The 27,221-nt window shown below is 40.8% G+C and overlaps 1 protein-coding gene across 1 annotated transcript in view; it reads right to left on the bottom strand.

The window, feature by feature from the left end:
- The window catches only part of st18 (ST18 C2H2C-type zinc finger transcription factor), a 138,610-nt gene that overhangs the window by 56,639 nt on the left and 54,750 nt on the right, over positions 1 to 27,221 (bottom strand). Inside the window, exons 4-6 of the mRNA XM_080193538.1 lie at positions 25,330 to 25,532; positions 22,531 to 23,346; positions 18,830 to 18,964 (exon numbers count right to left, since the gene is read on the bottom strand). Coding sequence (XP_080049664.1) covers positions 18,830 to 18,964; positions 22,531 to 23,346; positions 25,330 to 25,532 — 1,154 coding nt within the window. The remainder of the gene's footprint in view (positions 1 to 18,829; positions 18,965 to 22,530; positions 23,347 to 25,329; positions 25,533 to 27,221) is intronic.

The following is a 27,221-nucleotide window of genomic DNA, read 5'->3' as shown; positions in this document are numbered from 1 at the left end:
TGACTTCAAAATGCTGACTGTGGCTGATTGGCTGGTGCATTGTTCCATGCTCATTGGACAAGTTATCATAGGACTGTCAATGAACAATTCTACACATGTGCGCCTCAACAATGGGTATTAGCTAGCTTGTCCACTGTCCTCACCAGACATGCACAATTTATAGGAAAATGTCACGATTCCCTCAAGGCAGCCGTTGGAAGGAACAGAGATATGGGAAATGTACATCCTGGTGATTGCTGGGAACATGGAATGACTTGAGTAACTTCATGAAAATGCAAGACATTTTTCTTGCTTAGGAGACAGTTCCTGCCTGAAACCTTCTCATCCACTCCAGCTCCGATGACTATCCAGCATTCTCCATTCATCCATTAACAATACAATGGGAAAGTTACATATGTCTCAGAAATATTCTGCATAACGATTCAAACAAAATTGATAGTAACCCAGTAAGGTTGATAATTTTCAGATACACATTGACTAATGTGACTATCCAATTGCACTGCTCACTTGGCAGCACTAAAGAGATGCCTGAACAATTTTCGTGCGCTCAGGGAACTATCAGTGCGCAATAAGCATTGACTGGGAAATCCAACTGTTGCTCCAAGGGGCCGCAGTGGAAGTAATTGAAAGTATTTGACAAAGTGCTGTACAACACACTTGTGAGCAAAGTTTTAACTCAGGGGATGAAAAGGACAGTAGCACACAGAATTGCCTGAGTAACAGGAAATAGAGAATAGTAGTTAATTGTTTTTTTTTGCACTGGAGGAAGTTTGTCATGAAATTTGCCTGAGATCAGTGTTGGGACCCATGCTCTTTCTGATGTATGAGTGACCTGGAACTTGGTCTATAGGGCAAAATATGCAGATGCTATTGAAGCTTGGAAGTATCATGTACTGTGAGGATAATAGAGCAAAACTTCAAAAGGACATGGATATGGGTTGGTGGAATGATGGACAGGTGGCAGATGAAATTTAATGCAGAAAAGTGTGAACTGATTTATTTTGGTAGGAGGAACATGGAATGACATTATTAAATAAAGGGTACAATTGAAAAGTGGGCACTGGAATGGGGGGAGGGGGATGGATCTATCCATAAATCATTTAAAATGGCAGGACAGGTTAAGAAAGTGGTTCATAAAGCATATTGCATCTGAGGCATTATTAACTGAGGCAATGAACATGAAAATGGGGAAGTCATGTCAAACTTGTGTAGAACACTGGTTCACCCTCAAATGGAGTATCAAGTCTAGTTTAATGGGTGCTGAACTTTAGGAAAGATGTGAAAGCTTCAAGGAGTGTACAGAAAAGATCCACGAAAATTGTCCTAGAGATGAGGAATTTTAGTTACGTTGATAGACTGGAGAGAGTGGGACTGTTTCCTTGGAGTAGAGAGACTGAAAGAAGATTTGATAGAGGTATTCAAAAAGTGAGGGGACTAGCAAAAGTAGAGTGGGATAAAATGTTTTCATTGGTAGAAGACTTGAGAATGAAATGGCACAAAATTAAGGTAATTGGTAAAAGAAGCAGTGGTAACTCCAGGAAAACCTTTTACACACCGTGAGTGGTTAGGGTCTGGAACCCATCACCTCAGAGTGTGGCAGAGGTCGGTTTAATTGAGGTATTCAGGAGGGAATTGGATTGTTATCTGAAAATGTTGAATGTGCAGCTATGTGGAGAATAAGGGGGAGTGGCACTAGGTAAATTGCTCCTACAAAGAGCCAGCACTGACTGAAAGGGCCAATTGGCCTGCTTCTACACTGTTACAAATCTGCGATTCTGCAATTGCTTGACAGAGCGTGGCTATGTGAGAAATGCAATCCCAGAGGTAGGTGGGGCAGAAGAGACCAGCGGCAGATTAGATGATATTTTTAAGCCAGGAAGAGCATTGATACTCATTCTAATCCTCAAGAGTTCAAGGCATCGTTGTCTCCTGATACTTTCAGTTTTAAGAACCATTGGTTAAGTTGCATAGCACTCAGCTGCATTGGGAACAGCATGCACTTTGACCCAAGGAACGTAGAACTTTGGTCAGGATCTTATATATGGCATAGGGCCTTGATCGAATAAGGCCCCCATCTGTGAGTAGATTGCTGGTGGAAAATATGGCCAATATTTATATTTTAGTGAGACTGGTTGAAAGAACAGAACCTGCACTGTTTGGGAGGATGTTACAAATGAGGCCTGATCTACGTAAACTGCAAAGTCATTTAAGAAGTAAAATAATGTACAACCCCAATTTTACACTTCTCTCCTTTTTATGCTCCATTGACTTCAATGAAGATAGATATTACAGCATGACCACAATCAAAGTAGATGTCATTTGTGACAATGCTTAGGAGAAAAACCTGGCTGAAGACATTCAAACAAGAAAGTTACAAGAAAGATGAACAACACAATCAAGAACTTGGTGAAGAAAGGGAGTTTGGAAATGTTACAGTGGAAACATGGTTGAGAATGGGCCTGTTGAAGATGAGCAGGATGACGGCACTTTCTAAGAGATGTTAACAATATTTGCTGAGATGGGACTATTTGTAATATCAGCTCGCGTGGGATAAAGGAAGGGAAATTGGTAATCTGCAGTTTAATGGGAATAAGGTTCAGTAATGCATCTCAGGGAACAGTTGAACTTTCACAGTGCACACAGGAAGTCCAATGATGTGAAAGTTAAGCGGATTAGCCATGGTAAATGCATAGGGTTGCAGAAATAGGGTGAGGAGGTGGGCCTGGGTAGGGTGTTCTTTCGAAGAGTTAGTGCAGACTTGATGGGCTGAATAGCTACCTCCTGCACTGTAAGGTTCTATGATTCTGTAGGGAGAAAGCAAAGAAAGACATGAGTTCAGGTTTAGGACATGGAAGAGTCTCAGGAAGACCTGGCTCATAAAGGAAAGGGAAATGGGAGGGGTTGCAGAGGGAGCAAGATGAATGGTCTCAGTCATGGGGCAAAGAGACGAATGAACCCTTCAAAATTCTTATTGGATGTGAGATGGAAGAAGTAACAACAAAGGGTTTAAACCCTTAGTTGGTAGTAAGACCATAACAGGTAGGAGCAGAAGTAAGCCATTCAGCCCCCCAAGTCTGTTTTACTATTCATCGAGATCATGACTGGTCTGATATGAAAATTCTCAACTCCACTTTCCTGCCTTATCCCCATAAACCTAACTCTCTTACTGATTAAACATCTATCTCAGCCTTAAACTTATTTAACAACCTACATTCTATAGCCCTCAGTGGTAAAGAATTTCACACATTCACTACCCTCTAAGAGAAGAAATCCCTCCTCATTTCTGTGTTAAATGGGTGACCCCTTACTCTGAGATTACGCCCTCTGGTTCTAGACTCTCCAACAAGGGGAAACAATCTCTCAACATCTATCTTGTCAAGCCCTCTGAGAATCCTATATGATTCCTATAATAGATGTATATTTGCTTTTCTGGAGAATGCAACAATTTTGACAAAGGAAAGTAAAGCCAGACGAGGCTTTCTGAATCCATCCATATCTGGTGACAAATATATAAACCACTCTTGTGTTTGATATCCTTAAATCTGCTCCTCTTGGACTGAGGGTTAAAGTGGGAAATATGCAAGAGGATGACCACGATTAGAAAGAATAAGGCAAAGGTAAAGGCGTAGTTGTGAATACCAATGACTGCAGAATTTTCTTGGTAAATGGAAGGCAAAAAGCTAGGTATTTGGCACTTCGAAAGTGACATTTTGGAGAATTTAGTTCTGCAGCGGATATAGAAGGAAATGGAATTGGAAAGAGTTAAGGAGATATTGGTGCTGAGTGTTACAGAACATAAGAAACAGGAGAAGGAGTAGGCCATTTGGCCCTTCGAGCCTACTCTGCTATTCACTAAGATCATGGCTGACCTTCTACCTCAGTGCCACTTCCTGCACTATGGTCATATCCATTAATTCCCTTTCTACCCAAAAATCTAACAGTCTCTTTCTTGGATGAACTCAACAACCGAGCATCTACAACTTTCTGGGGTAGAGATTTCCAAACCCTTCAAATGAAGAAATTGCTCTTATCTCAGTCCTAAATTGCTATGTCCTTATTCTGAGATTACAAGCCCTCATACTAAATTCACCAATCAAGTGAATCACTTTCTTAGTATGCACCCTGTGAAGTACCTTAAAAATGTTACATGATTTGATTTATTATTGTCAGATGTATTAGTATACAATGAAAAATATTGTTCCTTCTGCGCTATATAGACAAAGCATACTGTGATAGGGAAGGAAAGGAGTGAATGCAGAATGTAGTGTTACAGTCATAGCTAGGATGTAGAGAAAGATTAACTTAATATGAGGTAGGTCCATTCAAAAGTCTGATGGCAGCAGGGAAGAAGCTATTTTTCAGTCAGTTGGTAAGTCATCTCAGACTTTTATGTCTTTTTCCTGATGGAAGAAGATGGAAGAGAGTGGGTGGAACTTTATTCTAAGTGTCCAGCTAACGTGAAAATGGGAAAGTTGCTGATCCATTTTTTGGGTGAGTTTTCATGCCCAATCTTATGCATGCTGTCTCTGAAAAGATGGGCTAGTCAGTTTCTAGCAAGCGAGGCTGTGGGCAGGGCTTAATTCACGAGCCAGCCTGGGAGGTACTATGCACGTGCAGACCTTTGATGTATGTGCATTAGCTGTAGCTGGGGCCTGGCAGACAGAGAGAGAGCTGTCAGGCTCCTGCTATTGCAGGCAGCTTTAACAGAAACTCTCCGCCTCATAATCGCGGGGGCCTGCGGCCCAAGATACAGTCCCTGCCACCCTCCCGCCACCCAGACAAATTGCAGCTCCATTCCCCCCCCCCGCCAATTGTAGGCCAGATTGGCAGCGGGCATCCCTCCCCCACCGATCGCAGACAGAGTTGCAGCAGGATGCTCCCTCCCTCCTCCACTGATCGCAGACAGAGAGGCAGCAGGACACTCCCTCCCTCCTCCACCAATTGCAGGCAGGATGGCAGCGCACGTCTCTCCCCACCTCTACCTTCCCCACCAATCAGACAGAGTGGCAGTGGGCCTCCCCGCCTGACACACTCCCCACTGACCCCTAGTTCACCCCCATTTGCCCTACCCCCTGGTGCCAGGTGGGTGATGCTAAGGTGCCAGTGTGGCACTGCTTGTCTGGCACTGCTCAGAGAGCACTCTTGCCTTGTCCTTGACCTCCCCAGGGGGCCTCAACAGCCTCCAATTCTACTGGGGAGACCAACACAACTGATCCTTGTTCATGAGGAGCAGGTGTTTTCCTGGCCAGAGAGAACCTCTCCCAGTGAGGCCATAAAGGCAAGCAACCCTGGACAATTGAGCGCTGCATTCGCTAAGCAGATGTAAAACAGTATTTAAATAAATTTAAATAAATTATTCAGCTTTTCGCCAATTTCCGGCAAGAACCTGACTGCTCCAGAAATCCGGGTCTCGTAAAACAGCAAGAGCCAAGAAATTGGACGTGATTCTGATCTCTTAGCTCTCACAGGATTTTACTGGCTCACCCTGCCCATCGATTGGCGGGGCAAGCCGGTAAAATTATGCCCAGTACGTCCGGGGTGTGGGCTCCTTGATTATGCTGGCTGCATTTCCGAAGCAGAGGGAAGTGTAGACAGTGTCAATGCATCGGAGGCTGGTTTGAGCGATGGACTGGGCTTCGTTCACGACCCTTTGTAGTTTCTTGCAGTCTTGGACAGAGCAGGAGCCATACCAAGATGTGATACAACCAGAAGGAATGCTTTCTATGATGCATCTGCAGGTGTTGGTAAGACTTTGGCAGACATACCAAATTTCCTTAGCCTTCCCAGAAAGTAGAGGCATTGGTGGGCTTTCTTAACTCTAGTGTCATCATAGAGGGACCAGGACAGGTTGCTGATGATCTGGACAGCAAAACTTGAAGCTCTTGATCAATTCTACATTGTCCCCATTGATATAGACAGGGACATGTCCTCCACTATGCATCCTGAAGTTGATGATTATCTCCTTTGACATTAAGGGAGAGAATATTGTTGTTGCACCAGTTCACCAGATTCTCTATCTCTTTCCTATACTCTGTCTCGTCATTGTTTGAGTTCCAACCCATAACGATGGGGTCATCAGCAAACTCGAAAATTGAGTTGGAGGGAAATTTGGCCACACAGTCAAAGGTATATCAAGAGTATAATAAGGGGCTGAGGACACAGCCTTGCGGAGCACCAGTGTTGAGGATGATTTTTGAGGAGGTGTTGTCTATCCTTACTGACTACTGTCTATGGGTTAGAAAGTCTAGAATCCAGATGCAGAGGGAGAAGTTGAGCTATAGGCCATGAAGTTTGGAGATGAGTCTTGTTGGAATAATAGTGTTAAAGGCTGAACTGTAGTCCATAAATAGGATGCTGACATTGGTGTCTTTGTTATCTTGGTGTTCCAGGGTTGAGTGTAGGGCCATGGAGATGGCATCTGTTGTGGACCTGTTGTGGCAATAGCCGGACTATAGTGGATCCAGTCTGGAAGGCACAAATTGATTTCTGCCATGACTAACTTTTTGAAGCACTTAGAGTAATAGAATCATAGAGATTTACAGGATGGAAACAGGCCTTTTGGCCCAACTTATCCATGCTGCCCTTTCTTTTTTGAAACCCCTAAGCTAATCCCAATTGCCCGCATTTGGCCCATATCCCTCTATACCCATCATACCCATGTAACTATCTAAATGCTTTTTAAAAGACAAAATTGTATCCGCCCCTACAACTACCTCTGGCAGCTTGTTCCAGACACTCACCACCCTCTGTGAAAAAAATTGCCTCTCTGGACACTTTTGTATTTCTCCCCTCTCATTTTAAACTTATGCCCTCTAGTTTTAGACTCCCCTACCTTAGGAAAAAGATATTGACTAGCTGATGTGTGCCCCTCATTATTTTATAGACCTCTATAGGATCACCCCTCAGCCTCCTATGCTCCAGAGAAAATAGTCTCAGTCTATACAGCCTCTCCTTATAACTCAATCCATCAAGTCCCGGTAGCACCCTAGTAAATCTTTTCTGCACTGTTTCCAGATTAATAATATCCTTGCAACAATAAGTGACCAGAATTGCACACAGTACTCCAATGTCTTGTACAACTTCAACAAGACATTCCAACTCCTGCATTCAATGTTCTGACCGATGAAACCAAGCATGCCAAATAGCTTTTTCACCAATCTGTCCACCTGTGACTCCACTTTCAAGGAGCTCTGAACACGTACCCCTAGATCTTTTTGTTCTGTAACTCTCCCCAACCCCCTACCATTAACTGAGTAAGTCCTGCCCTGGTTCAATCTACCAAAACGCATCATCTCGCATTTGTCTAAATTAAACTCCATCTGCCATTTGTCAGCCCACTGGCCCAATTGATCAAGATCCAGTTGCAATTGGAGATAACTTTCTTCACTGTCCACTATGCTACCAATCTTGCTGTCATCTGCAAACTTACTGACCATGTCTCCTATATTCTTATCCAAATCAATAACATAAATGACAAATAACAGTGGACCAGCACTGATCCCTGAGGCACACAGCTGGTCACTGGCCTCCAGGAGAAAAACAACTCTCTACAACCACCCTCTGGCTTCTGTCAAGAAGCCAATTTTGTAAGCATTTAGATACCTCGCCCTGGATCCTATGAGATTTAGCCTTATGCAACAACCTATCATGCAGTACCTTGTCAAAGGCTTTGCTAAAGTCCACTTAGACAACATCAACTGCACTGCCCTCATCTGTGTTCTTAGTTACCCCTTCAAAAAACTCAATCAAATTTTGAGTCATGATTTTCCACTCACAATATCATGCTGACTGTCCCTAATCAGTCGTGCATCTCTAAATGCTTGTAGATCCTGTCTCTCAGAATACTTTCCAATATATTTAACCACTACAGATGTGAGGCTCACTGGTCTGTAGTTCCCAGGCATTTCTCTGCAGCCCTTTTTAAACAAAGGTACAACATTTGCCACTCTCCAATTTTCAGGCACCTCACCTGTGACTATTGATGATTGAAATATCTTGGCTAGGGGACCTGCAAATTTCCTCCCTAGCCTCCCACAATATCCTGGGATACACTTCATCAGGTCCCGAGGATTTATCTACCTTGATGCGTTTTAAGACTTCCTGCACCTCCTTCTCTATAATATGTATACTCCTCAAGACATGGCTATTTATTTCCACAGGTTCCCTAACATCCATGCTTTTCTCAACAGTAAATACTGATGAGAAATATTCATTTAGGATCTGACCCATCTCTTGTGGATCCGCACATAGATGACCTTGTTGATCCTTAAGAGGTCCTAATCTCCCCCTTGTTACTCTTTTTGCCCTTCATGTATTTGTAGAAGCTCTTTGAATTCTTCTTTGCCTTATCTGCCAAAACAATCTTGTGTTCAATACTCTTCAAGGGATTCAATTGATCCCGCCTATGCATGTCATGTACCTCTTTCCTCTTCTTGACCAGGGTCTCAATATTCTGAGTCATCCAGGGTTCCCGATTTCTGCCGGCCTTGCCCTTCATTCTAAGAGAAATGTGTTTACCCTGAACGCTAGTTGATACACTTTTGAAAGCCTGCCACTTACCAGACGTTCCTTTGCCTGCCAACGAACTCCCCCAAATAACTTTTGAAAGTTCCTGCCTGATACCATCAAAATTGGCCTTGTCCCGGTTTAGAATTTTAACTTTTGGACCAGACCTATCATTCTCTATAGCTATCTTAAAACCAATAGATTTATGGTCAGTGGTCCCAAAGTGATCCCTCACTAACACTTCTGTCACCTGCCCTTTCTTATTTCCCAAGAGGAGGTCAAGTTTTGCCCCCTCTCTAGTCGAGCCTTCCACATACTGAATGAGAAATTTTTCCTGAATACACGCAACAAATTTCTCTCCAACCAACCCTCTAATACTATGGCTGTCCAAGTCAATGTTGGGAAAGTTAAAATCACCAACTATTATCACCCTATTTTTCTTGGAACTATCTGTAATCTCCTTACAACTATTTGGGGGCCTATAGTACAACCCTATCAACATGAACACTTCATAATGTTGGATGTCGGAGCCATCAGGCGATAGTCATTAAGGAATGCTGCCTGGCTTTTCTTTGGTACCAGAATGATGGTCACCTTCTTCCCTACAGACCTCGGATTGGTATAAAGAGAGGTTGAAAATGTTTGTGCATACCTCTGCAAGCTGGTCTGCACAGGACCTGAGTGTTCATCCAGTTATCCCATCTGGGCCATTTGCTTTCCATGGATTTACCTTTGAGAAAGCTGCTCTGATGTCGGCAATTGTAACCTCGGATACATGCTAATCCCAGGCTTCCAGGATAGAGAGCAGGCTCTCACTGACCTCTTGCTCAAAACGGGCATACAATGCATTCAGCTCATCATGGAGGATCCAGCAATTTTACCTGCCTTCATCTTGTAGCCTGTGATGTTTTGCAGACGTTGCCATAGTCGGCATGAGTCCATGTGGCTAGCCTAGGATCCTAGCTTTGTCCGTTACTGCCTTTTGGCATCTTTGATGGATTTCCGTTGATCATACCTGGCTTTCTTGTATAGGTCAGGGTCACCTGACTTGAATGCCTCAGGCCTGGACTTCAGCAAGCAGTGGATATCCATGGCTTCTGGTTGGGAAACATGTGAATTTGCTTCTTTGTCATGCTATGGTTGCAGAATTTTAAATACAGACCAACATTGCATGACTTTCTTTGATGGATTCTCCCATTTCAGTTTCTGCTTGTAAGCTGAGAGCAGGAGCATAGCCTGATTTACTAAAATGTGGGCAGACAATAGGGCGGTAGGCATTTTTGGTATTTGTGTAGCAGTGGTCTAGGATGTGTGGGCCTCTTGTGGAACAAAAGATGTGTTGGTGGTATCTTGGTAGCACGCTCTTGAGCTTGGTCTCTATGAAATCCTCGGCCATGATGAACAAGGATGTTTCATCTCAAGTGTATTTGTGATGGTATATATTTTGTCCAGCGCGGTCTGGGTATAAAGTCCTGTCAGGATAACAGCTATGAATTCCTGCAGAAGGCATTAGGGACGGCATTTTCATGTCATGTGTCTGAGGTTTGGGGAGCAGAAACTGGTATTGTGAGACTTTTTACTAAGCAGAAACTTGCCAGTGTAACTGTGTCTAGGCACCATGAGGTGTTGATTAGAAGGCAGACCCCACCTCCCCGAGTCTTGCCTGAGCCTGCTCTACGGTCCATTTGGTGGACTGAGAAGCCCTGTGGTTGTAAGGCACAATTTGGTGAAACAGGAGTGAGCCATGTCTCCATGAAAGACAGCACACAGCAGTCCTTCACTTCTCTTTGGAAAATGAATCTGTCTTTAAGTTCGTCTAGCTTATTTTCCAGTGATTGGACATTTGCCAGGAGTAAACTGGGGAGGAGGGGGCCTTAGGACCGTACTGTTTCAATGAGATAACTTCTTATTCTTCTAAACTCCAGGAAATACTAGCCCAATCTACTTAATCTCTTTTCATGGGACTATCCTCTGATTTCAGAAGTCAGTCTAGTGAGTCTTTCTTGCATTTTCTCTAAAGCAATTATCTCCTTTCTTAGCTGAGGAGACCAAAACTGTATAAATTACACTAGGTTTGATTCCACCAAGGTCTTATGTATTGCAATAAAACGCCTTAACTGTTATAAAGAGTCATAGGCTGGGATTTTCTGGCCCTGACACCAGCAGGCCTTGTGAAGGGTGGGACAGGAAAATCTGGTGAGCTTTTGACATTTAACATCTCTTAAAATCCATTCATCTGTGATGATGCCAGCTGATGTCAAGACTGGAAAATCTCACCCATGCAGTCAATATGATGAAGAAGGAGGCCAGAAAGCCCACTGAATCAATGCTAGCTCTCTGTAAGCAACCCAGTCAGTTCTATTCCCCCAGCCAATTTCCTTTTGAAATCATTCGCTCTTTCCATTTTCACCACCCTCATTGCCAGCGCTTTCCAGGTCATTACCATTCACTGTATGAAAAAATTTCTTCCTTGCATCCCCACAGCATATCTTGCCAAAATCTTAAATTTGTATCCCCTTGTACTTCACGGGATCACAGGAGCTTTACAATGCAGAAGGAGGCTATTCGGCCCATCAAGCCTGCACATCAATTCTCTGAAAGAAGACCAATTTTCACTTCCTGTCTTATCCCCATAACTGTGCACATTCTTTCTTTTCAGATAGCAATCCAAATATACTAATTCTCATCCTAATCAATTAATGGGAACATTATCTAAACATGTAATAAATTTATCTATTTCTATTCAACCTCCCCTCAATCACCTTTGCTGCAAATTTATCCACTCTTACCTTGTAGCTAAAACCTTCATCACTGGAACCATTCTCGTAAATCTTTTCTGCATCCTTTTAAGGGCCCTCACATCCTACCTAAAATATGGTGACCAGAACTGGATGCAGTATTCTAGTTGTGGCCTAAACAGAGCTTTATACTATTTCAGTATAACTTCCCTGCTTTTCAAGGGCTTTTATAAATCTATGTTGACTCTCCATAATCAATTCAAACCTATTCAAGTACCTGTTGATTTTTCCCCCAGATTATTGCTTCTCAAACCTTATCCACCGTGACAATTAAGCTGACTAGTATGTGGTTACTAGGAATGTATTCCAATCCCTATGTAGTAAAGGGCAACATAACATTTACCTTCCAAGTTGCTTGCTGCACCTGCACATGAACTTTCTGTGATAGTGTATAAGGACACTCAGGTCCCTCTAAATATCAATATCCTCACTATTAACAAAATATTTCACTTCTCCATTTTTCCTACCCAAGTTGCTACTTTGCACTTCAAAACATATTCTATCTGTCTTGTTTTAGCCCACTCACTTAACCTGACTTTCATTCCAAACACTCTATCATCAGCAAACATTACACTTGGTCTATAAATAATTGAGGGCAAGTGTTAGTCCTTGCACTATGCTGTTAGTTACAGTTAAAAGGGCTTGTTTAATTGTACTATCAGTTTTCCATCCAGTAGTCAATCCTCAATCCTTGCTAATACATTTCCCACAATCCATAATTCTGTGTAATTACCTCTTGTGAGGCGTCTTAGAATCATAGAACCCTATAGAACAGAAAGAGGCCATTTGGCCCAAGTGCAATCCCACCTAGACTCTATCCCCATAACCCCATATATTTATCCTAGCTAGTCCCCCTGACCCTAAGAGGCAACTTAGCATGGCCAATCAACCTAACTCACACACCTTTGGGCTGTGGGAGAAAACCAGAGCGTTCAGAGAAAACCCACACAGACAATGGGAAGAACATGCAAACTCCACACAGACAGTCGCCCGAAGCCGGAATTGAACTCCAGACCCTGCTGCTGTGAAGCAGCAGTGCTAACCAATGTGCTACCATGCCGCTTATCGAATGCTTTTGGAAAAGTCAAATATCCTGCATCCAATGTTCCTCATTATCCACTCAACTATTTATAATTTCAAAAAAAACAGATTTTTAAGAACTATTTCCTTTTCATAAATCTGTGCTGACAGCCCAAGCTGAAGGAGCCTCATTGTTTCAGCAGGGAAGTGGAGGAGGAGTGAGGGGGTGGTCAGGATCAGTGGAATTGTGCCCCTGATTAGACTGCAGATTCGAGCCTAAAGCTCTTTCTCCCAGGACCCCAATACTGGCAGTGGTGTGCCCCTCCCTATCAAACACTGAAATCAGTGAGAAAATCAACTACACCCCCTCCCTTCCCACACTGCAATTATAAATTCCTTAAAAGTTATTATTCAATCAGGTGCATCTGGGTCTTTTTAACAGTGATGCAATTAATAAAATTTGATGAACTTGCCCTGAAAAAATAATTCAGTAATTGTGACATGCTGTTAAGTGATTAATTAGTGGACTTTTAAAAAATTGGTTACTTTTAGCGATAATTTTCCTCAGTTTGTAAATTGTTCAATGTAAATCTTTTTAGAAATGGTTTTATTTTACTCCTTTTTGATTTCTGTTTGTGCGTCTGTGAAAATCCTTTAATGTGATTGACTGCTTGGATAGCTGACGACATCACTCCAACTTCATGCGATGAATATCTGGTGCAGAATGCTGCACCAGGTAGATCACACGATCTGGCCCAGTGTGATTTTCCAAGTGCCTGTTATCTTTTCCCTGACAATAGATTTCCTCCATACTGATGTCAGGTTAACTGCCCTATATTCATTGTTTACTCTCTCCCTCCTTTCCTAAATAGCAGGGTCATGTTTGATACCTTCCAGTCCAGGCTGACCATTCTAAAATGTAGGGAATTCTAGATGATGAAAAAAATGCATTGCTTATCCCTACCATCACCTCTTTTAAAACGTTGGAATGTAGGTCAGCAGTTCCTGGGGAACTTTTACCACTAGGTCCCATTAATTTTTCAGGTAGTATTCCATTATGAATATGAATTTCCATAACCTCACTGGATTCTTAGTTCCCCATTTTTTCCTGAATATTCTTTGACTCTTCTAATATTAGAGATTTTGTTTTGGGATCAGGATCCCAACATCAAGATTGAATTTGGGCCCTGACAATGAACCCCAATTAAAATAGTCACTGGACACAATTTACAAAGGAACGGCCAGCGAATGGCCGGAGGACATGCTTACCATATAATTCAGGACTTTCAAAACTTTTAAAAATAAAAATATTTACAGCTGCCGGACCACCATTGTGGAAAGGGCCCCCTGTTCATGGTGACCAACTCACAAAGAAAATTAAGTGATACTCTGGCATAGGGATCAGAACAAATTGGAGGTGCAACCAGGGCTGCCAGAGCTTGCAAGCACAAGGAGGGCTTGTACTTTGCATGCACAAGATTTCAAGGACAGAATTATGTAAAAAAACAGCCTCCCAACAATGTGCAACCTAGGACATGAGACAATAGTGTCAGATACGTGAGAAACTCATAAAATAAGGGATGCATTGTCTCCCTGCCCCTACCCTGGTATGCTGCTGCCTGGAAGTCACCCCCTTCTGCTCGTCATTTTCAATCACTTCCAAGGACCTGCCTACAAACCTAAAAATTTCCGTTGGCACCAGAGAGGGAAACTAATTGGCCTATAGCCAACCTTTATTGGCTATCTGCTACTGCAGGCAAGAAACAAATACACCATTTTGCCCTAAACCCAAATTGTTTGAAAGTGGTTCAATGGTGGAATTGAGGCGGATGCCCACCCAACTCCAATCTAGCCCCATCAGCCACTGAAAATACAGCCCAAAGTATTTGTCTCATGTCTGCTATTTACTTACTTCTCATTATAATTGTTTGCTGTTTCTGCTTCTGAGGGACTCACGTTTACAACTGCTAATTTTTTAACATACTTATAGAAAATTTTATCATTTGTTTTTGTGTCACTTGCTTCTTAAGTCTCACATTCTAGTTTAACTTTGTTTATCAATTTCTTGGTTGTCTTGACTAAATTCTAAACTCCTCTCAGTTCTTAGGCTTATAATTCTTTTAGACAACATTTTAAGCCTCTTCCTTTAATCTAAAACTATTTAACTTCTTTCTCATCCGTTATTTCCATTAATGTTTATGTGCTTTAAGGAACTGTATAATTATCTTGCGTTTTTTAACCTTTGCCATTGCTTATCTATTGTCATACCCTTTAATCCAGTTTCTCAATCTACCCTCATCAACTGACCCCTCCTACTTATATCTCAACAAGGCAAAATATATAAGACCCTACTTTTGAACTTAATTAAATCACTCACAAGTTCATATAAAATTCCATGCTATCATGAATATTTTTCAACAGAGCTTCCATTTTTCAAGGATTATCAAAGAGCATTCACTAGTTGGTTTCTTGACATACTGATCTAGAAAATTATCTTGATAGGGATGTGATTGGAAATGGCTTTGGAGTTTCTTATGAAGAGAGGTTGAGTAGTTTGGGCCTGTACTCATTGGAATTTAGAAGAATAAGAGGTTACTTTATTGAGACATATGGGATCCTCAGGGGGACTTGACAGTGTTGATGTTAAGAAGTTGTTTCCTCTTGTGGGAGAGTCTAGGACCAGATGGCATAATCTCAGAGTAAGGGATTGTCTGTTTAAAACAAATGACGAGGAATTCCTTCTCCAGAGAGTAGTGAATTTGTGGAACTCTTTACTGCAGAGGTTGGTCATTAAGTGTGTTCAAGGCTGAAGTAGACATGTTTTTAATCAGTAAGGGATCAAGGGTTATGGGGATAAGGCAGAAAAGTGGAATTGAGGATTATCATACCAAGCCAGTCATGATCACATTGAATGGTGAAACAGGCTCAATGGGCCAAATGGTTTACTTCTACTCCTACATCTTATGGTCTTATGATTAGGACCATGGCAGTAGAAAGATAGCTTGCTTATAAATAATTTTTCACTTTGATATTTACCAGGGGAATGGAACAGATGGACATGACATTGGATATTGAGATGAGTGATGATATAAGTATATTTAAAATTACAATGTGGATATAGTAAATAAACTAATCAAACCCAAAGAAGATAAAGCACCTGATTTGGATGGATTGCATTTTAAAAGGGTGCAGGCCAGAGATAGCAGTGTCATTACTACACATATTTAATAATTCATTCAAAAATTATGTCAAAAGGGCTAGTGGATAACTAATATAATTTTTGTATTTAAGAAGAGGGATGGAATTGGTCCAGTGAATTATAGATCAGTAGGAACATTAAAGGAACACCTACTAAAGGAGAAAATAGGAGAATAGAAAATATAATAATGAATGTGCATGAGTCGCAAAAACCCAGCTTGCAGGTGCAGCAGGTGGTCAGGAAGGCAAATGGGATGCTGGCCTTCATAGCGAGGGGGATTGAATATAAAAGTAGGGAGGTCTTGCTGCAGCTGTATAGGGCATTGGTGAGGCCGCAGCTGGAGTACTGTGTGCAGTTTTGGGCGCCGCACCTGCGCAAGGATATTTTGGCCCTGGAGGGAGTGCAGAGGAGGTTTACTAGGCTGATACCGGAGTTGAGGGGATTGAGCTATGAGGAGAGGCTGAATAAACTAGGCTTGTACTCGTTAGAGTTTAGAAGAATGAGGGGAGATCTCATTGAGACGTATAAGATGATGAATGGGATGGATAGGATAGAGGTGGAGAGACTCTTCCCGCTCAAAAAAGACAGTAGGACTAGGGGGCACAGCCTCAAGATAAAGGGGAGGCGGTTTAGAACGGAGTTGAGGAGGAACTTCTTCACTCAAAGGGTGGTGAATCTCTGGAATTCTCTGCCCGTTGAAGTGGTGGAGGCTGCCTCGCTAAATATTTTTAAGAAGCGGGTTGATGGGTTCTTGATAAGAGAGGGGATTAAGGGTTATGGGGAGAGGGCGGGAAAGTGGAACTGAGCTACAACAGATCAGCCATGATCTTATTGAATGGCGGGGCAGGCTCGAAGGGCTAGATGGCCTACTCCTGCTCCTATTTCTTATGTTCTTATGTTCTAATAGTCAAGCATGGATTTTGAAGGGGAGAATCTTGCTTGACCAACCTTATTGATTTTCTGAGAGGTGACAGAAAGTGGAAAATGGGAGTGTAGTAGGTGTAATTTACTCTAATTTTTAGAAAGGACTAAGATAAAGTGTTCCATAATAGTTTAATAAGTAGGGCCACATTTTATAGCAACAGAAACATGTGGCAGAATGAATCATTAACTTACTTTAAAATAGAAAGCAGAAGTTTGGGAGTAAAGGCTAGCTATTCACATTGGCTGAGGGTGGGTAGTGGTGTTCCACAAAGTTTGGTGCCGGCATCATTGCTGTTCATAATTTATATTAATGAGTTGGACTTCAATTTTTAAATTGGGGGTACAGGGGAGCCAATACTGAGGAGGGCAGTAATACACTTGGAGAATGGACAAATATTTGGTAAATTAAGTTCAACACAGATAAATGTGAGGTGGTGCATTCTGGAAGAAATAATAGGGAGGTCACGTATTACTTGGAGGGAGTTGGTCTAGATGGAGTAAAATAGAGATTTAAGAGTACAAAGACATCAATCGCTAAAATTTGTGCCACAATTTAGCAAGGCTATTAAAAAGGCAGGTTTTCTTTTTAAAGAAACAGAATTTAAAAGTAGGGAAATTATGTTCAACCTGTATTGACCCTTGGTTAAACTCATTTAGCACATAACATGCAAATTTGGTTACCATATTCTAAAAAGAGATGATAGAGACACTGGAGACAGTGCAGAGGAGATTGACATGGATGATACCAGAAAGGTGTGGGTATACATATCTGGAAAAGATGAACAAGTTGTTTTCTTTTCTCTTGACTAAAGAAGACTGAGGCGTCATCTAATAAAAATCTTTATGATTAAGAAAGCTTTTGATAGAGTGTATATACATAGAAATGGTTTCTACTTGTGGAGGATAGCATAACAAGAGGCCTGCAATATAAAATAATCACCAAGAAATCCAATAGAAAATTTGAAAGAATCATCTTTACCAGAAAAGTGGTGAGGATGTGAAATTTGCTACCACAGTCTTTGGGTGGGAACTTCTGGTCCCACCAAAATTTCACTCATTGATTCTGTTTACAGATGCTGCCTGACCTGCTGAGTTTTTCCAGCACTTTTTGTCATTCATCTATTTATTTTGTTAATTTTCTTTCAATCTGGAGTATTCAGGTGTTCTTGTTTACTACTTTTTCAGTGTCTCTTTTGGCACTGAAGACCTGAAGAGATGGGAAATATTCTTATAAGACAATTATTGCAGGAATAGAGGGTTAGGCTATCTTAAATTTGTCATTGCATGATTCGCAAGTGTTTCTGGTATCTTTGCCAGCTTAATGAAATAGACACTATTTTGCTTCCGTTGTGGCTTCATAACACCTGTTGCTGCATTGCTTTTGCCTTGCACTCATCTGGACATTCACAAGAATACTAAATGTAAAGGGAGCAACAATTTATACTTCATGAGAAGAGAGAGCTGATTGTTTGGCAAATGGACTCTGATTAGTAGAAGCATTGCCATGGAGAATACACCAATTAATTGATGTCTGACAGTCTACTACCAAGCTTTGTTTAAATTCAAACCAGGCTGGTTAATTGTTTAAATTCAAATCAATTGCCAGTCATCAGTTAACTGGTGCATCCTCCATGGCAATGCCTCTTTTATTAAGAGACATTGCCATGGCATCATACCATCAGCACTCTTTTCATGATATATAAACTGTTGTTCTCAACACATTTGGTATTCTTTTAATGCCCTGATGCGTGCAAGATGGAAAGTTTCAGCAACATGTCTTTTTGCAGCAATATTTAAGTTCTGTACTTCCAAAGAACTACTTGTTGCTGCCCTGATTGTTGCCACAATAGCATTCAATATAAACTCTAAACTGTGTTCATTATTATAAATATATATAAACAGTTGAGACAGTTTATGTCTTATCTACTATCAATTCACTGTTTCACAATAGCTTTAGGGAGAATGACTGACATTGTCTACAGGGTTTTTGAAATAAACTATCACTCAGTTCTAAGCCAACAGGTGAGTTACAGATTTAAAAACTCAGTATTCCGTTTCTCTTTACCCAGGTGCTGACTTTGGAATCATTGAGTAACAGGGTGAAGCCATGAGCTATAATCATATCAATATACTAGATTTGCCAAGCAGAACATTTGGTCTGTTTAAACCCCATATGTTCAACTAATGTGCAGCCAGTTCTCAGACTGAGACGCCTTCATTCCTTTAATTTAAATATTGTGCATACACTTTTTTTTATTATAGCTACAGAGATTTTGAATGTTCCTCATAAACCAACTGCACACAACAGTGAATTATATATACTGCATGTGAGTGTAAAGTTTGGCTTAAGGTTGAAAAGTATGTTGCACTGCTGACTACTCACTGTCTGGTGGCACTCTCATTTTGTGAGGACAGCCTGAAAAACTCCGGTGGTGAGGATATAGCCCAGTAATATGACCACTGCCATCACAGCCTGGAGTTGGACACTTCGATTCTTTTTTGTCAGATCTAATAGAATCTGTAAAAATCAGCAGAGCATTAGCAGTGACATAACTAACAGAACTCCATCCATCTGGATAGCCTTTTTTTAATACCAATAATCGCAAATGCGTAGCTATGGCTTTGGGGTAATGGGAATATTAAATGGTCAAACAATGCAGGTATCAGGGTGAAGCCAAGTGTTTAAAAAGATCCATTAATTAAACATTATGTAATTGTGTTTCTGCTTTGACTGTGATCAGCAATAAAATGCATTTGAAATTGCTCCGATGTCCAGAATTGACTTTACAGTTCAGGTTTTTGCTCATTTCAATTGCGTGATCACAAACCTAAAACCAGATTTGGACTACCACAATCAGAACATAATTGGTTTCTTTCTTTCCACTGAAAAGTATTGTTTGATATATTTACATGATAATCAGATCCAAGCTTTATTACAGCTAGAAATGGGTTTAATCATAAAAACTAAGCAAATTTTCGTAAGTTTCTAGTCCACCGCAGTAAACAGTCAGATGTTAAATAACGGAAGATAACTTCAAAGAAACTATAGATCAACATTTTACAGGGAACCATTTACTATTTTTATTGTATAGAAGTCTATATGTGTGGTGCAATGCAGCTTTCGGGTTCAGTCCCACAATGATACAATGGTGCGAGATGTTGAAGCTTCAATCTGCTCCATGATAGAATTACATGATGCTGCTTTGCATCTACCATTCATTCGCCTTCTGTGTTGTGCTGATTTCAATGTGCAATATTTCGCAAATAACAAAATGGATAGAAGCTATTTCAACAACGAAGAGAGAAAAGACTGATGGATCAGTCACTCCAGGTGCTCTCCTACACCTTCTGGAGTGGCATGAACAACGGCCGAAAACACATGTAGCGACATGCATTTGTAGCCCTCAGAGAAAGAAACGGAAGAAACACTAGTTTGCAAGAAATAATTTGCACTGGCAAATGAACGTGTTGGCACCCAGTTCTCCATCACCTCTTAGTGCTAGACTCAAAAAACAAATGTGATTTCTGCAAAACTCAGATTTCAACCCTCCATCTGCAAGAGGAAGTGTAAGGCAACCTGTAGCTCATCTTGTAGTGATTGATGGGCTTAATCTAATTAACATGGGATTTCTATCCACAGTATTCACATTTCAGACGCATTCATATTGACCCTTGCATGTCCTTGTCAGTATTTCTTTCTAACAAAACTAATATATTTGTCAATGCTGTAGAATATTCTCTAGTCAATGACACAATAATCTAGCCATCAAGGAAGACAACTTGTCTCCATTCAATACATATTCTGCAGTAGATTTTCCATTTCTCCAAAGTACGTGCTCGTGCATTATCTTGCTGTTGGTGGAAGAATGAGGAGTCCTCACAAAAACTCTAATCATCCTTTACTTACTATATTTTTGTTCAATAATTTAACTTACTGTTTCTTAAGTCTAGGTTCCATTGGTACTCCACAGAATTTTCCATTTGAATTCTATTAAGTGCACCGGTGTCTAGCAGTATAGAGCCAAAGAACCTCTACAGTTCAGAAAGAGGCCATTTGGCCCATCAAGTCAGCACTGACTCTTTGAAAGAACATCTTATCCAGTCCCACATCCCTGCTCTGTTCCTGTAACCACGCACACTTACCTTGGCTAATCCACCTTACCTGTATGTGTTGGACACTAGGGGCAATTTAGCATGACCAAACCTGCACACCTTTGATCTGTGGGAAGAAACCACAGAACCCAGAGGTAACCCATATAGACACGGGGAGAACGTGCAAACTACACACAGACAGTCAGGCATCCAAGGCTGCAATCAAGCCCGAGTCCCTGGCTCTGTGTGGCAGCAGTTTTAAACACTACAAGGCAGCAAGTTAACCACTATGCCACCCCTTAAAATGTGTTTAATAAAAAGTTAGATAAGTGAGGAAGCCATAAGAGAAAAAGGAAACAAACTGTTGTGATCATTTGAAATTTGGCATTCTTGCATTTGCCCTGATGAGTGCAAGAGGAAAAGCTTTACGATATGTCTTTGGCCTGAATATATCCTCGTAGATTCTGACAGGCCTGCTGCCATTTTGTGCTCAATTGAGTGTTGATTGACAGCAGGTCTGACTTTCATCAGTCGTTGAATAGAAGTTCCGCCTTGGAGAGTTGTTGGCCAATCGGATTGGCCAACAGTTTTCCAGCCCCTCCAGGTACAGCACTGAGCTTAAGTCCCAGGACCACTCCTCAGGTTCCAGGGGCGAGAGGGTTTAAGATGCCCTGAGGGGTTGGGAGTGGGATGATCTTGGTGTTAGGGTATTGGCTGGATGAGGAGGGAGAGGGAAGACCTATTCATGTATCACCCTGATTGAACCGCTGCCTGCCTGCTTGAAAATTGAGGCTGAGTGGGAAAATGTCAGTAGGGGCCTTGCTACAAGAAGACACAGGTTTAAGGTGCTGGGGAGCAGGTACAGAGGAGATGTCAGGAGTAAGTTTTTCACTCAGAGGGTGGTGAGTGAGTGGAATCGGCTGCCGTCGGTGGTGGTAGAGGTGAACTCACTGGGGTCTTCTAAGAGACTTCTGGATGAGTACATGGGATTTAATGGGATTGAGAGTTACAGATAGGCCTGGTAGGTATGGATATGATCAGGGCAACTTGTGGGCCGAAGGGCCTGTTTGTGCTGTAGTGTTCTATGTTCTATGTTAATCGCCACCGCCCAGGCCCCACCCTGCCTACCCCTCTGTAAAAGTGCATCTGGGTCAGGGTGGGCAGGATCCTGGAATGAACCCTTTCCATGCAAATTTAGAACCTGCTGAGGAAGGAGGCATAGGTAGCATTAAATCTCTTTTCAACAATATTCAAGTTCTGCACTACCAAGTGGCTTGTCAATGATAAGAAACTAAATACGCATGGAAAAATGAAGGGCATGAATTCCTGCAGGGTTTTGTATTGGTGGAGGCTGCCTCGCTAAATATTTTTAAGAGAGGGGATTAAGGGTTATGGGAAGAAAGCGGGAAAGTGGAACTGAGCAGCGACAGATCAGCCATGATCTTATTGAATGGCGGGGCAGGCTCGAAGGGCTAGATGGCCTACTCCTGCTCCTATTTCTTATGTTCTTATGTTCTTATCCTAACTTGGAAGAAGAGTTAAGGAAACCTTAAGAAACTGCACTGACATTTATATCATTTTACCAAGGCATTACATAAGTCTTCTGCCTAAATGGCAGCGGATGATTGAGAGAACTCTCACAGAAATTCATCCCCTCCTCTCTGTATGACAGTTCATGTTATAGGTATTCAATTTCCAACCTTGAGTCATATTAATGACTGACATTGAAACTCACCTGATATGACTGAACAAGTTTCATTAATTGCCTGTAACTAAATGGAACACTACATGGCAGTGAAACACTCTATCTCAGAGGGAAGGATATATTGTAAGACGAATCCCATGCACATGCTATCATACAGCAGCACTGACTGTGACAAAGAGCTCATGGTTGTGCCAGTTAAAAAAGACAAAAAGAACAGCCCAGAAAGAAAAAAAGTTAAAGAATGAATTAAAAATTGGTTCTGCAAAAAGAAATCAAATGCAGTTTACCTCTGTTGGAGTAATTCTTTCTGATGCCAATGTCAATGATTTTGCAATGCTGCTTTTCCGCAGTCAGCTTCTCTAATAGGAACCTTTCACTTTCCTTGTGTGTTCCCTTTATGATGAATCCTTGCTCTGCCTGCAGAGCAATAGCCTGTTCCAGAAGACTAAGGTTCCCCTTTGCTGTGTCGAAATCTTCTGAGCCTTCTGTGGTTGTAGATATCTGAGAAGTGCAGTCGTCATCAGTCTTTGGAGAAGCCATCTTACGTTCTGAAATGTCTGCCATGGAATGCTGTGCTTCTCCAATATCGTTAACCCTGTTCTGGTAGGCAGTCTCATGTGAGACCACGTCTATCGCTTCAATTTTCTTCCCTCTTGCTTCTACACTGTCCCTAGGATTACAACCCATGTTATAACCTTGGACTGCAAAAGTTTTGAGCTTGTTCATGTTAGAAGGTTTTGATAAATCCTGGGGTTGGTCACAGTTATCATAGATATTTTCAGAAAGCATTTGACTATTTTCCCCGCAGGAAAAATGTAATATTACTTCTTTCTCACATACAGGTGTCTTATCTTTCGTGAAAATTATAGATGCATGACTTTCATCTGCATCACTTTCTCCCTCCAAAGACTGTACCCCACTGTCATTTAAATTACTTTCAGTGGATCTCTGTATTGCTGCATCTTCTGCTATTTTCCCCAGATCTTGAAGAGATTTAACCACCAGCTCCTGATAGCTATTAAAATCATCATTATTATTGTTGGTATCTTTCTCTGGAAAGTCCATTTGGAGATTTTCATGTGCTGATTGCAGAAGTCTGTTTTCTAGAAAACAAGCATATTGTTAGAAAGTTTTGGTTCAATATAACAAAGTACTCTCTGATATTCTAGGTATCTATATTTTTGATTAGAAATCTGGGCAGGTATTCCTGGAAATAGTGAGGAGGCTGCTAGATGTGAAGACAAGTTGGTAGTAGGCCTGCCTCAGGATCTGGCACTCCAAATATAAAAAAAAAACATTCCTCCACTCCTCACCCCCTTACTCCCTACACACATGTCCCATGCCCCATCAAGGCCAACCCATGCCATTTCAAGCCCCATACCCAATTTTATACTCCATAGCCCTGATGCCAATTTATGCCCCATGACTCTTTATTCCTCCACAACAGCCTATGTCCCTGGACCCATCCCCATCGTCCTTGGTTTCTGCATGTCAGTCACTGCCCTTCAGAGTAGGCATCAGACGTGAGATAAAACAAAGTCTTCTCAATTGCAGACTTCACCATACTGAAAAACTCTCATGCATTAATATAAAACCATTTACTAAATTTACATTCCTTCTACTACATAATGCCTTATAACAACAAACATGCCATTCAAGTGCACAATCCCTTATAACAAACAACAAGCATTGAAATTCAAGGTCCAATTTCAAAGCATTTATAATCACTTGTATCGATCAATCAAACTGACACCCTACTGTGATAACAGATGGTCATGGAATCAATCATGCAGCTAAAATGGGAATTGTTATGTTCAGGGGCAGGTCTTATGATTTTCAGCAAAATCTGGGTCTTGGTTTCATTTTCGAGTGAAGTGGAGTTAAAGAACAAGGGACATTTGAAGAAGAATACGCAAGCATAATTCAGACCATTTTGAAATGATACTGCTCATCCTTATTCATATCATACTTTTATTTGCTCTTATGTGAAGTACTGTGTAAAAATTCACAGTAGCAAAATATCTGGTGATTTCAGAAGCAGTGGTGGTCAGAAGCTTTGCCCCAAACAGCTGGAAGATGTGAAAATGAGATACTTTAGCATCTCCTCTGGTGGGGCTGTACAGGAGAGCATTATAGCTCTTTGTGGGCAGTTTCTGTTCTAAATGTGCCATAGTAATTTATAATGGAAAAATATTTCTTTTACAAGTGTCACAAAAACAGAGTAACAGAATGTCAGATTTCATAAATACAGATGTAATATTGTAAATATATTATACATCGATAAAGGAAAGCGAATTGGACTATGTGGTTAGCACTTTTAGAAAACTGGCATAGGTATGATGAGCCGAATGGTTCCTTTCTGTGTGAAAAATTATAGGACTCTGCTACTATCATTGCAGCTAATAAATAGCAAATTAGCTTTATAGCTAATAAAGGTGAGTGCAAAATACTTAATATAGTTCATCATTTTCTGCTATTAATTGTATTAAAATAAGTAGATGGATTATAGGTTAATAACATATAATCGCACATTTACATGTTGTGATGCAAATAAAAGACTTAGCAAGTAACCATTAATGTGTCACTATCAGGAAAAATAATATAAATATTTTAATAATAGTATGCAAGAGAAAATGTGACTGTAATTCTGAGGTGGAATTAGAAAATACTGCGCAAATGGAACTTGGTATTTATAAATGAAAAAGAACAGAATTGCATTTGATTGTGCATGATTCATGGAATTGTTTTTCAATCTACTACATTGGCCACATCTGAATGTTTCTAATGGAAGAGTTTTACCGAGTAAAAGCACTAGAAAGCAACAATTACTACTGTTGCTAAGGTACACAGAGCTTGATACATCCCCATTAGCCACAGAGTACTGAAATTGGTGAAAATGCATGTTTACATTACAATGTCTCTTTTTATTACGCCACTGAAAAACACCATTAAAAATGGAATACATTGTTAGACTGTTGTTAGATGATTCACTGATTAGCTTATTTAGACTTGCAATATATTTAAATAACTTATTCTAAAATAGCTCTTGGACTGCAATGTAATATGAGATTATTTTGCAGTAATACCTAACAAGTGTCTGTTGTTTTCCACTTCTTCTATTCGTGTTAGAATCTCATCTGAGTCTTTGCCTTCTTTGCTCTCTTCTTCACAGTCTTTGCTAGGAGTGTAGTGACGGGGTTTCATCAGCAGCGATTTTCTCTTGTTTACCGATGCTCCAAGTTTCTGCTCCTGCATCTTTCTCTTTTTGGCCACAGAACAATTATGGGAACTTTAAAGAAAAAGGAAATCAAAATTAAACATAGTTATGTGCCTAAAAATAACAAGGTACGCAAGTAAGATGATGTTTGAGTAATGCTGCAGCACATTGCTGGATTGTCAGAACGGAGAGAGTCTCTTGCCTCTGTGGGCTAGCTAAATGACAACAGAGACATATTAAATGGTAGCTACTTGGCAGTGAGAATTATCAGTAGGCCAATATTGATGGTGCAATGGGAAACAATTGCATGTAATTACCTTATTTAATTCTGTTAGGTCATACTGTTCTTTATTGTAGGTAATTGTGTGTGAATGCTTATATATATATATAGAAATATAAAATATACATTTTCATGAGTACCATGTTGCATTTATGACACATTGCACTGTGTGGTTTTTATTCACCTTGCAAGTGAAGCATTGGCATAATTACACATTCTGACGATGGACTGGGATGAAGTGCTTTGGCATACTTCTCAGCCAATCAAAATCCCCTTTGGTAAATTTAATTTTATGTTTAAAAAAAAATTGTTTTCAGATTTGTCTCTTTAGAATTCATTTATAATTCATAAAGATATATAAATTGCCCCTTCCAGTTTATGTGCCACACGTGAATCAATATTATCAAACACAACTATTGGAAACTATTTTAGTTAATCTGTAGTATACTACAGATTAGCTTGTAACAGTTTTATTAAATTTATATGTGGAACAAATAACATTTTGACTTCCAACTCAGATTGAAGCTGAAAGGTATTACAAAAATTGAATCAGGGTTGATGAAGACAAGAATATATGAAATATGCTGACACTATGTGAAAATTCATAGGGCAGGATTTTCTGGCCCCATTCACTCTGAAACTGGAAAATCCTGCCCGAGGTCAACAGACCTTTCCATGGTCTGCCCTTTGCCTGCTATGATTCCCATGATGAGCAAAATGGGAAAATTCACCCATGAACTGGATAAGTGCAAGGCCAGAATCAGATAATTTTCTCTTTTCGTGAGGCGGCTTTGCAGCGAACAACTCACTTAATGAAAAAAAAAATCAGATCTCTTGATTTTTCATTTCCTCAGTATTTGATGATGTAATGGTGAATTCTGCAGGAAATTCTGACAAATTCTTGAAATGTTTTTGGAGAGAAAGCAGTTTGCGTAGCACACATTCTAATGTTATGCACTATTACTATGTGTGATTATGCAGACTACATCACTGGAAGAAAGCAGTGCCATAAGAAGTCTCACAACACCAGGTTAGAAGGCAGTGCCACAAGAATTTACCTGCGTATTTGCAGCATTCTTCAATGAAATCAACAAGGAGTAGAGGTTTACTGCATGGAAACAGGCCCTTCGGCCAACTTGTCCATGCCATCTTTTTTTTAACACTGAAGCTAGTCCCAATTGCCCACATTTAGCCCATATACCCATCTTATCCACGTAACTGTCTAAAAGCTTTTAAAAGACAAAACTGTACCCTCTTCCACTACTCCTTTTAATTGTACCTGCCTCTACTACTACTGCTACTATATGTTATGCAGGCTGTGTAGTTAGTTATTTAGTTAGCAGCCCACTGCACTGCCTGCCCCAGGTAAATCTGTATAAGAATACAAGATATTGGAGCAAGAGTAGACTATATGGCCAATGAACCTGCCCCACCATTCAATATGATCATGGCAGACCTTGGGCTTCAGCTTCGCTTTCCTG

This window comes from Carcharhinus amblyrhynchos, chromosome 8 (assembly GCF_965287045.1).
Source record: "Carcharhinus amblyrhynchos chromosome 8, sCarAmb.v2.hapA, whole genome shotgun sequence".
NCBI lineage: Eukaryota > Metazoa > Chordata > Chondrichthyes > Carcharhiniformes > Carcharhinidae > Carcharhinus > Carcharhinus amblyrhynchos.
Note: the sequence above shows the minus strand (reverse complement) of the source record. Positions and strands in the feature narration are given on the sequence as shown.